This window comes from Myxocyprinus asiaticus, chromosome 1 (assembly GCF_019703515.2).
Source record: "Myxocyprinus asiaticus isolate MX2 ecotype Aquarium Trade chromosome 1, UBuf_Myxa_2, whole genome shotgun sequence".
Taxonomy (NCBI): domain Eukaryota; kingdom Metazoa; phylum Chordata; class Actinopteri; order Cypriniformes; family Catostomidae; genus Myxocyprinus; species Myxocyprinus asiaticus.
The window spans coordinates 12730196-12742951 of NC_059344.1; the positions used below are offsets into that span (position 1 = coordinate 12730196).

The 12756-nt window shown below is 38.2% G+C and overlaps 1 protein-coding gene across 2 annotated transcripts in view; it reads left to right on the forward strand.

Moving 5' to 3' along the window:
- The window catches only part of LOC127445520 (furin-1-like), a 156754-nt gene that overhangs the window by 125855 nt on the left and 18143 nt on the right, over positions 1–12756 (forward strand). For both annotated transcript variants that reach the window (XM_051705667.1, XM_051705676.1), the window contains exons 9-14: positions 6063–6275; positions 8201–8301; positions 8671–8774; positions 9029–9146; positions 11789–11968; positions 12053–12177. In XM_051705667.1, coding sequence (XP_051561627.1) covers positions 6063–6275; positions 8201–8301; positions 8671–8774; positions 9029–9146; positions 11789–11968; positions 12053–12177 — 841 coding nt within the window. The remainder of the gene's footprint in view (positions 1–6062; positions 6276–8200; positions 8302–8670; positions 8775–9028; positions 9147–11788; positions 11969–12052; positions 12178–12756) is intronic.

The window sequence follows — 12756 nt, forward strand, 5'->3', positions numbered from 1 at the left end:
ATGCAAACGCAAACGCGTGCGCTTGGCCAGCACATGGCCCCGTTGTACATACATTACGTGTGCTCTTGCGTTGCTCTGGCGGTTACAAATCTCAGACCACAAGAGGGCAATAGATTTTTTTAGGCGTAACCATGTAACCAGTGCTGTGTCCGAAACCAGGAAAATGCTACCTTCGGAGGCTGTATATGGAGGCAGGATGAAAATAAGGTGCTTTTTAAACTGTTCGGAGACCAGATCCTTAAGAGTTCCGTTCATTCAAAACCATTAACTGATTAGGCAGCAAGTCAGCTGCCTACGTTTTCGAATGCAGCCCAGATGTGGTAGTTGAATCGATTGTTGAGGAATGGTGAGAGATACGGAGAAAAAACAAGTTCGTTTGAATGGACTGGGGACAAAAAGTCTCATGTATTTTTCGAAAAGATTCAACTCAAATTGCTGCACGAGTCCGCCATGACAGTTGTTGATTGAAAGAAGAAAATCCGCTCTAGCGCCCCTTGCGGCAACACTGAGAATACAGCACGTACTTGCATTGTGTTATGAATTAAGCACCGACACATTTTACAAAGCAACGACGCGTGAAATCAAGCTTGCGTAGCAAGGTGCATCTGTGTTCATGTACTTGTGTAGAGTATGTTTGAGCCTTTAGATTCAGCCCTTCATTCGCACATGGCTGTGCACTGGGGTTGTACAAGTGGCTGTGGCCCAACAAAAGGACAATGGTGGCATGCAGTGCCAAGACTCTATCTACTGCAGTGTGCCCTGTATGGATTACGTACGAGCAATTCTATATAAAACAATGCTGCGACTGGGATTATTCCTACTGAGTTTGTGTGAAACCACTTTAAGGTTGTATTTCAGATTCATGTGCATTGCTTTGTTTTCCATATTTGCAACATTTATGCTATACAGAACAATAATTGAAGAGATGTTAAGAGTTATTATATTCGGGAAAAGGAGGGCTATTATATTGTAAAACCCAAGAATGTTCGTCAAATATCCAAATATAACTAGAATATTAAAACTTTAGCACATCTAACTGGCTGTAATTGCAGACTGAAATCATACTGTATGACTATACTATATTTTCACTGTAAATAGTAGAAGTCCAAATAGAAACGACTGTGCCAAAGTCCAATGAAGAAATGATAATGTAAAATATATTGGATATGTAAGCTCTAAAACATGACAACTGAAGAAAAACAATTTCTTGTGACTGTGAAAATTGAAAATCTGAAGGTTTCTCTCTTTATACTATTTTATCATGGCATGGTAAGATTTAATGGAGAATCATTACGTTACATTTTTCATTTAAAAACTTTGACACAGGTTGGAAATAGGGCTGGGTATTGCCAACCCCCTTACGATATGATACTACATTATTATGGCCATCTTACATCTCTTTCGAGTGACACGCAGGAAAGGGGATTTGTCATGAAACTGAGGAAAAAGTACATTATTTGCTCCCATGAGTCAACTGTCCAATGTCATTTTTAAACTCTATCAAAGGAAGAAAGCATATTGGCTAATGGAAAAAGAAAAGCCAAGGTAAATGTGCATTTTTAAAAAGGTGCATTTGAAAATTACTTATAAATGTGCTATTTTATTGTTACATTTAAGTGCATTTTAAACAAATAAATACATGATTTATTAATGCACAATTTTATAGATAAATATTACATTTTTAAACATTACTTAAACACATTTAAATGTGTCTCTCTATTTGTCCATTTTATAAATTTGTTTAACCTTGTTTTATTTTCAAATTAATAGATTGATCATTTATTTCTTCTTTCTTTTTTAATCAGCACTCCAGGGCTTCCATACTAAATGGCATATTAAAACTCAATGCAGTTATGGGAAAAAATTAAAAAGGAAAAAAATAAAAATACACAGACTAGCTTAGTTTTAGCCTAGCCGTATTTATCCCCTTTTCTGGTGTCCAAATCATGAGTGTTGAGTGTGCCAGCAGTCAGATTTGTTTGGAAAACAAGTTCCATGTTGTATAGAAAAGGCCAATGCAAATGAGACTCTGGTCTATGTAAACACTGTGCCTGAATGGATGCCACAATCGAGCAGGTGTGTTCATTAACAAAGAGTAAACTCGCAAAGGCTTAGCCAAACATTGCGCTTCAGACTCTTTCTCTTAGCACGCTATTTTACATGCAGACTATTATTGCTGTTTTGTTAATTGTAAGGTACAGTAAAGCACCGTACAAATAAAAAAATGATCAAAGGTAACAAGCAAACAGCATCTGAATCGAATTATTTGAATTGTTGACCTTTCCGTGTGGCAGCTTTGTGCAATGAAAGTCATGTGTCTATTTAAACATGCCTCGTTAATGTGGTGTGTGCATTTTTCACGAACTCATTATCGTTTCTGACAGCTTGCTTTTGCATTATTGCGGTTCATCTAAGAGGTAGACCACAAAACCCTGTTGCTGTTTGTCTTTCATTTTTCCTGGCAAATGAACATGCATGATAAATGACTTAAGAACATTAGCATCGCCTCACAAAGACTTTTCAGAATTGTGTGGCCTGGCAATAGAAGCCATGATAACACTTTAATAGTCCATGATGCTTTAAAAATGCTTTTTGGAGAAAATCCATTCCAAACTCTACTTACAGAAATGTTTTTCAGTTGTTTTGTGTATCTTCATTTTCTTGGCAATGTAGCTCATGCATCTGGCTTTTGACACTAGTTAAATTTTGCCTGCTGTGTTGGGGATGCTACTTTGTAACTGGCTTTTCAAGTCACAATCAACTCATAATTTTAAGTATTTAAATCACAGTCAAGTTACTCTTTTAAAAGAAGTTAGCTACACTACAAGTTACTAACAAAAAGTAGCTAACTACGGTACAGTATGTTGAAGGTCTCTGTAAATATATAACTAAAAGATGAAGAACGTTTTTTTGACAATCAGAAGTATTTGACGAAACAATAAGGATATGTTGGTGTGACAGCATTAAACTTAAATAGACACTTATCCGCCAAGTATAACTGTACAACGCCATGATCTATACAGTATTACTAAGACCACGTCCACACTAATACAATACCATTTCATATGAAATCACGCTACGCTTCATTTTCACTACGTGTATGCCTCTCATCCACACTGGAAAAGCGTTTTCTTCCACCAAAAAAATGAGACTTTCGAAAAGCTCTCCACAATCACATACTTTGGGAAAAGGATGACATTAGGAAACTGAAAACTAATGTGGATAAGGTTGAACGATTTGGACAAATGCTCTACTGCTGACCAGAAATACTGTTCTATAAAGGTTATTCACACTTGACTCCTCTTAAAAACAAGTAAACTACATAAAACAGTATAACAGAGAAGAATAAAAAAACATCACAATCACTTTGCATATGTCTGCTGCATACATTTTCCTTTTTTGTACAATTTGTGAAAGGGTCAGCTCACATTTCCTCAATATTTCTTTGAAACCCAGTCAACTTGAATATTATATTATTGTAATATAATAATAGTAGTAATACTAATTTTAAGAAATAATAAAAAAATATATTACTAGGGCTGTCAATCTATATATTTTAAACAAGTTAATTACATGACATGCCTATTAATTAATCCAATTAATCACACAGATACATTTTTGCTGATAAAGGTCCTCAAAGACAATTCAATATGAATTATACATAATTCAATCAATTATAAATATGAAATAATATATTCAGAGATATTAAGATTTAAATATATTGTATTATTGTGGCAGTATAGAAAAGCATTCATTAGACAAAACAAAGTGGCTTTTGAAGTCAATTTTTTTTGGGGTTTTATCCCCAAACAATTGAACATTCCGGTCAAAGGCAGCTAATTTAGCAATCGAGTTCATCAATCTGTCCTCTTCTCACAGGACGTGTTTGTCTGTGCTATTATTGTCAAATCATGTACATATGCATCAAACATTTTTGAAGCGCTCACTGGTTTTCAGCATCATAAATAACAGGTTTTTAGGATGCTGTGTCAGCTTAAAAGTTGAAACTTTGAAAATCGTGAGATGCCTGTAATTCTGTCGCTTGAGGGTTGTTGAGCTGCACTGCCCCCTGCTGACATGGCTCATAAAAACGTACTTCAAGCTTAAATTGGTCAGATGATTGGAAAATACACTGGCGGCCAAAAGTTTGGAATAATGTACAGATTTTGCTCTTATGGAAAGAAATTGGTACTTTTATTCAATAAAGTGGCATTCAACTGATCACAATGTATAATCAGGACATTAATAACGTGAAAAATTACTATTACGATTTGAATTTGAACTACTTCAAAGGGTTTTCATCAAAATCCTCCACGTGCAGCAATGACAGCTTTGCAGATCCTTGGCATTCTAGCTGTCAGGTTGTCCAGATGCTCGGGTGACATTTCACCCCACACTTCCTGTAGCACTTGCCATAGATGTGGCTGTCTTGTCGGGCACTTCTCACGCACCTTACAGTCTAGCTGATCCCACAAAAGCTCAATGGGGTTAAGATCCAGAACACTCTTTTCCAGTTATCTGTTGTCCAATGTCTGTGTTTCTTTGCCCGCTCTAACCTTTTCTTTTTGATTTTCTGTTTCAAAAGTGGCTTTTTCTTTGCAATTCTTCCCATAAGGCCTGCACCCCTGAGTCTTCTCTTTACTGTTGTACATGAAACTGGTGTGGAGCGGGTAGAATTCAATGAAGCTGTCAGCTGAAGACATGTGAGGCATCTATTTCTCAAACTAGAGACTCTGATGTACTTATCCTCTTGTTTAGTTGTACATCTGGCCTTCCACATCTCTTTCTGTCCTTGTTAGAGCCAGTTGTCCTTTGTCAAGAATGTAGTGTACACCTTTGTATGAAATCCTCAGTTGTTTAGCAATTTCAAGCATTGTATAGCCTTCATTCCTCAAACAATGATTGACTGATGAGTTTCTAGAGAAAGCTGTTTCTTTTTTTGCCATTTTTGACCTAATATTGACCTTAAGACATGCCAGTCTGTTGCATACTGTGGCAACTCAAAAACAAACACAAAGACAATGTTAAGCTTCATTTAACGAACCAAATAGCTTTCAACTGTGTTTGATATAATGGCAAGTGATTTTCTAGTACCAAATTAGCAATTTAGTATGATTACTCAAGGATAAGGTGTTGGAGTGATGGCTGCTGGAAATGGGGCCTGTCTAGATTTGATCAAAAATGACTTTTTTCAAATAGCGACGGTGCTGTTTTTTACATCAGTAATGTCCTGACTATACTTTGTGATCAGTTGAGTGCCACTTCGGTGAATTAAAGTACCAATTTCCTTCAGATACTGCAAGATCTGTACATTATTCCAAACTTTTGGCTGCCAGTGTATGTACTTTTATTTATTTACAAATTTACGTACGGGTCAGGTGGCATGAGTATTAATTTATTTAATACATTATTTTTTATATAATCATCACACTAATCACGTTAAATCAACAATCCTAATTATTATTGTTTAGTAATAATTATGATTATCATTTATTAGTAATTTATATCTATTATAATTTCATAACTTGCTTATCCAGTTAAACCCGTTATACTTTTAATTTGGTGGAAAACTGAAGGTTCTGTTGTTTGTAGTTCAGTTTACAACAGCCTTTTAATGCAGTTAAATGCTCTCGTCTCCCTTTCTGTCCACAAAAACCTGGTGTCACTGGGTTATTATAGATTTGCTTAGTAAATTCTATTGGACAAATACATGTGAAATTATGCAAATGTGCAATTAAATTGAATCTGGAGCACTTTAAATAGTTTAATAAAAATAGTTTACTCTGGTGTTGTTAAACAAGCATAATATAACCAAGGAAAAACTTTCTTGGTATATATAGCACTTACAGTCCTCCTGTTTTTTTTTTTTAATTCAGCATTTTGAATCTGCTGTCTTTTCAGCTCCCACTGCCTCAGTTTGAAATTAAAGTTGTCATGGTACACTAATACTTTTAGGAAAAAGTAGCTCATTAACGGAAAAGCAACACTGTGTGCAAGAAGCTGAGAATAAAAGAGAAGGGCTTTTTCACTAACTGCATATTTCTCTTCCCCCCCCAATCTAGGGCCGTGGAGGACGGGGCTCCATCTTCGTGTGGGCTTCGGGTAACGGTGGTCGTGAGAAGGACAGCTGTAACTGCGACGGCTACACCAACAGCATCTACACGCTGTCGATCAGCAGCAGTACGCAAAACGGCAACGTGCCCTGGTACAGCGAGGCCTGTTCCTCGACCCTCGCTACGACCTACAGCAGTGGAGGCCTCAATGAGAAACAGATTGTGAGTGTCTCTCAAACCTCGAGAAAATCAGCAACAGTTATCCTTTAATTTAAGAAGTGCCGTAGCAAATGTAATCCTAAAATAGTGGCTCGCGAAACGGCTGGAGATCAGAAGGTAAACCGCCAAGCCAATTTATGAAAAATGGTTCCAACAGCTTTAAAGAACTTAAAGCCTTTTTGGCTGTCAATGAATACTGCGGACACTAACGGGGGAGATGGATGTTCTCCTCTTCAGGGCCCATATTGTGTTTTATAACATTGAATCTAGTGCTCAAGTGCTTTTGCAGACCTCATAGTCTTTCAAAAGCACGAATATCCCTGTAATTCTAAACAGCAACCTCTCACTATCATAGCACGTCTTGGTTTCATCATTCTCCTTGCATTGTTTCTTAAGCATGAATGATGCTTTAAAATGAAGAGTCAACTCTACATTAAAAATCCGTAGGTGGACTTTACAAAGAGTGTAAACACTTGCCCTTTTTGTTGTTTTTCACTCAAACAGAGAAACAAACAGTGGCAACTTCTGGCTCAACCAGTGCGTAATGTTTGTTTTATGTGCATAAATGTTACCACATATCTGTATGCTATAACTTTTCTGAGAAACCAAATGTAATTTTTTTTTTTACATATTTACAACAAAAAAAACTCCATACACTTACCATCAATTCATACGTGTTTACCATGTCCTGTGGTGCTACTGAACAAGCAGCCTCAGAGACATGGGTCCTGGTCTCATGAAAAACATGAAGTAATTGCTTTCTTGTTATCAATGATGAGCTTGATTCGGAGGTTGTGTTTTCCCTCTTAGATTACATTTTTACTCTACTGACGGTTTGTTTAGGGCATATGGTTAATAAACTGTGCATTCCTCTTAACTGTATTACGTTATTTACACTATAATACAACTCTCTTTTGGCTCCACTCTGGACATTTCACCTGAAAATGAAGCTCACACGTGCCCATACGTTCAACAACACTTCCAGCTTCTGGCCACTGTGGACAGTGATTCTAATTTCGGTAAACACAGACCAATTTCAACTGAAGAACTTTCAACCTACTGTCTGTCTCAAAATTCAGTAAAATGAGATTACATCATACAGATAGCCCTAGTTGTGTCATATAGAGTTGGAAAGGTCTCAACGAGTAAAATACAACATGCACTCGTACCACAGTATAGTAAGCAAACTGTGTATTTTGTATACTGTATCAAAGCACCGTTACATATAAGTTGTAAACAAATGTGGCTTTTTTGTTGTTGTTGTGTTTTCACTTGTAACTTCATGAAACATAAACATAACATGAAAAATACACAGTTACATACAGCAGATGCTCCTGATTAAAACAAGCCCAAATAGATTTAATCAGCTTTGTAGATGCTTTAGATTTTTTCCCATTTCTTTTGTTTGTTTAATAACCATTCTTCACCAGTTAAATTATTAATGGTAAATAATCAACAATTAATCGCTACATAACCCTAATTACAATTGAAGCATTCCATGTTATTCCGGTACGCCTTATAAAAGCAGCAATGACTGCTCTGAGAAGTGCTGGTTTAAAAGTATTTGCTTTATTAGATCATTCATTAATTGAACTTTATGGAATTATATTAATCCACAAAAAAAAAATACAAATACAAGGATCAAAAATATTATAAAGTAATGCGATATTGTGAGAAAAAGAATTGGAGTACATTGAAGTATGATTGAATTGATGCAGCCCTAGGTGCTATTTGGTTGATGAGGTGTTCCAATTGGCTTTTAGAACATTTCTATGTGGTTGCTAGGGTGTTCTGGGTGGTTGCTTACTGGCCCAAGTCATAAAAGCCCACCCCTAATTGTCAGTTATATTCTGATCACAAGATATTTGGCCCCTTTTCCTGTGATATCTGAGATTTAATTGGTTGTCTTGCTCCACTTCCTGTTCCAGATCACTACAGACCTCAGGCAGAAGTGCACCGACTCCCACACAGGCACCTCTGCCTCAGCTCCTCTGGCAGCAGGAATTATCGCCCTGGCCCTGGAGGCAAAGTAAGTCATCCGAAACATGGTTTGACTTGATCAGTGTCCTCCTTATCAGTGCAATGATTAAGTTACCTGAGGTTTCCAAAACAGCATGGTCACTGGCTCAGATTTGTTCATTTCAGACCAAATTTTTTCCTTCACCCATTCTCGTTTTGAGAAGGCATTGAATGGCCTTTGTGTCATTTAAAAAGAATTAATGGGTAACAGTATAACCTTTATGACTCTGTCTACTTGTGGCTATCCATGACCTTTATTAAAGCACAAGAGTGATAATCTTTGAGAGCTATGCAACCTTTTTTGCATTTCATTCCCCCATTTACTGCACTTGTTTGAAAGACATTACCTCTTTGACGTGAATGTGATCTGTCTCTGTAGTAAAAACCTAACCTGGAGAGACATGCAGCATCTGGTCGTGAGGACGTCCAACCCTGCTCACCTCACCACCAATGACTGGAAGACAAATGGAGTGGGTCGCCAAGGTAAAAGCTCATCTTATTGCCTTTCACCAGCCCCATTGCCTCCCCTACCTTTTGGATTATCTCCAGTAGCACAATCCAGCTTCTTGACCATTATGTGATTTCATCGATAATAATGTTGTTGGCTGTGCCAACCAGCAAGCAAAACCAGATCTCTTAAAGATATCTTCTACTTTAATTCACCTCTTTACTCAATGTCAGGTTTTTTTTATGGCCTATAAAATGACTCTCCATATTGATTATTCTCTCTCCTACAGTAAGCCATTCATATGGATATGGTCTGTTGGACGCTGGGGCCATAGTGGCTCTGGCAAAGAACTGGACAAATGTTGGACCTCAACAGAAGTGTGTCCTCTCCCTGGTGTCTGAACCCAGGTAAATTTAAACCCTCTTTACAACATCAAACTGTGCTCAGCCTTAATGGAATAGTTCACCCAAAAATCAAGATTCAATAATTATTTACTCAGCCTCATACAGGGTTTTTCCTGGGTAATAAATGGTGGTGACTGATGTATACCAGCATCCACATGCTCGAAGTTGGTTTATTACATAATTTCATTTAATTAAAGGTGTACTCAGTATTTATTTATTTTTTTCCTCATTTAAAAATGTTACCTCACTAAAGAAATTAATTGTAATTTTGAAACCAGTGTTTGAAATCATAATCACACATATGAGATGAAGACTCCAGTAATATCAGTAACCTTATAAGTCCTGTTTTATTCTACATGGAGAGGGTCCCCTCATGAGGGCTGCCATATTCGGATAACATGACCAGCAGAATACTACTCTAAGTAACCGTACTATTATTGGACACTCCGAGTGGCACTGAAGGATTAAGTTACTCATGGCTGACTGAATAATGAATTTGTACAATTGCATGAAACTGCTTCGTATGAGGATGCTGCATCCATGCCCCTAGGTGTCAGTGTAAGTCCAGGACAACATGAACAAAAATGTACTGACTGCACCTTTAATATATAACATAATTGCATTTCATCTTTGCATTGGATACAAGTCCCCTACCCCCCCATCTAAGTATATGGAATCTTTTGAATTTAACGCAGAATTTTTACTTTAAGGTGCTATGTGAAACTAACGCAAGATGAATATCCTTAATTTTGTTTTGCCATCCCAAAATCTCACTCGGGCGGCCGCCGAAAAATTTTCAATGCAGGAAAAATCCAGTCATGTCATGTCATTTCAATCTCATTTTACTTTTTCTTTTTTGGAACACAAAAGGAGATGTTAGGCAGAATGTTTACACTTGTCTTTTCCATACAGTGAAAGTGAACGGGGACCGATGCTGTTAAACTCCAAGGGCGAAGCCATGCAATGCTTATACGATAGCTTCTGCTTCTGAATCCAGAAGCTTTTTGTCTGGAGTTCGACAGCTTCAGTCCCCGTTTACTTTAACTATATGGAAAAGCAATGAACAGTGCAGAAGAAAGCAAGCCATACCAGTTTTGAACCTTTAAACCATCACGCTGTGCAGTCCTAAGAGTTTCTATACTAACATGTGGAAAACCACGGTTCAAAGTCCTTTGGCACACACAGCTGGGGTGATGTAAATTTAGTGCTGCTAAAACAGTCATGGTAGGCGAGGAAAAAACAGGAATACAAAACAAGTGGTGGGCGCACTTGTGAACAAACTGTCACTTTTGATGGTCTGTCATGTTTAAATATAGAGGATGGAGCTGCGCAACATGAATGAAGCTTTGGTGCATGAAGCATCTCTAATGAGCATGTTTAAAAGTAGTAATGACTTGCGGATGAGTTTGTTACATCCATGTTCGTCACACTTCCATCGCTTCTGACATCTTGGGGACTCGATCCTTCAAAGTGCTTCTCCTTGAATCTCTTTCTCTCTCCCAGCATTTCATGTCTCTCTCGAAAAACTGCTCCTTTTTATCCTTCCCTCCAGTTATCCTTTTTGGTTCGCCAGCATTACGGAAAGATCAAGGGCTTTTGGAGCAAAGCCCAATTTATCATGCTGGTTGCAGCAGTCACAGGGCAAAGTGATTACCTCTGCCTCGCTTTGGCTCTGCTGTGCATTTCGTCAGTTTTCCACTGGCACCATCTCTGACTTGATGTGTTGCATGCGCGGAGGGGGTTTATGCTGCGCCTCTCTCCATTCCTCATGGACTTGACAGAGTCTGTAGCCTGTCATTCTGTCCCGCTGGCTTAAAGCTCTATTTCCAGTTTAACCCTCTCTGGCAAACAGGGCCGGACTGCTCTAAACTCCTCACGAGATTGGGTTTAGTGAGGCAAGAGCCTGTTGCTTGGCTCTTGTAGGGGGTCATTTGTGGCACAGGTCTAAGTCTAGCTGAACCAATCACAGTCTCAAAGAAAATGAGAACTTTATTTGCAGACCAGGAGTTTTTTTTAGACAGATATAGCCCCTGATTCAGTAAACCATTCAAAAGTGTAATTTTTTTTATGTTAAATGCTTTCTCTTATCCCAGTTTAGTGTGCAAAGTCCACCACAAGCCAACCATTGATAAGTTGACTCTCAATAAATAAACACTGGCGCTTTTAAAACACTGCTCTGTTTGTTTGAGTGGTCCAACTTTTCAACTTCTGGCTCAACCAATGGCGTTTGAAGTTTGATGGGACTAACTGTTCTTGCAGCCCTCATATTTAGGGTTAGGAATTTAAATAAACTCCCAACCCTAACTATTTAACTTCAGCATATACCTCATTTGTGTCACAAACATCAATTTTACCTAAACCCTTAACTGGTTTAGGAGAGTGCTTTTACTGTTCTGAGTGATCAGAGTTACGGTTTTTAAATGACAGATTTATAAAACAGACTTGCATAGGAGGAGGGACCTTAGCCACTTGGGTTCTTTTGATGTTGTAAGCAAAGTTCTAGCACCCTAGACACAAATCAACATGGTCTTTGTTCCATGCATGCATATTTGCTTAGATTTACTGTCATACATATTGATAGTCAATTCTGCTTAACTGTCAGTTGTAGAACCTTTTGGGTTTTATTGTCTTTTATTTATTTTTAGGAATATAGGGAGTCATTTGGTGATTACTAAGACTGTGGATGCATGTGCTGGGACGCCTAACTTTGTGAGCTCATTAGAGCATGCCCAAGCCCAGCTCACCTTGTCCTACAACCGCAGAGGGAACCTGGCCATCTACCTGATCAGCCCACAGGGCACCCGTTCCACATTGCTTGCACCCAGGTTAGGCCCTGACACCATCTACACTCCCTTGAAGGACTTACAGTAGATTTTAACTCTAATGTTCTATGCTTCTTTCTCTCTCAGACCTCACGATTACTCCTCTGAGGGCTTCAATGACTGGGCATTCATGACCACCCACTCCTGGGATGAGGACCCTCATGGAGAATGGACCCTAGTGATCGAAAATGTGGCTGGAACCAGCGACTATGGTAAGCACTTTTCTATTTCAATATGTGATAAGGACCAGAGCAGTCACAAGGAGAGATCACAGGATAGAATGGCATTCCACAAAAGAAATTTAATACGTAGAAGTGCAAAATGTGTAAATAAATTTGTGTTTAAAAGCACTCATAAAAACAAGGTTACGTAAAAAAACTAGCCCCGTTTCAGGTACTAAGAGCAGTGCCAACTCCCCTCAAACAACGGAGGCTGGAGTATATTGCGCTCAAGCAGCGCTAGCAACCTTGTCCATGTGCTCCCAAACACTCATCATCCATCTTGTCTTTCCCCCTAGTGGCAACTGGCTTAAATACAACATTTTCCCTCCATTTTCCAATTGGAGCATACTCTTATTTTAAAATGAACCCTCACCTCCCCATTCTTGTACAAAAAAAATCACCTTAAATAAGAATGAGAGATAAAATGAGTTAAAATTACCAATAAATAGGATGGATAAAACATTTGCACAGTAAAACCCCAATAAAATATTGCAAATGGATGAGTGAAACGAAGTCCTTTAGACACATTAAAATCCTGTGATGGAGACCAACTCACAGGCTCTCACTCAC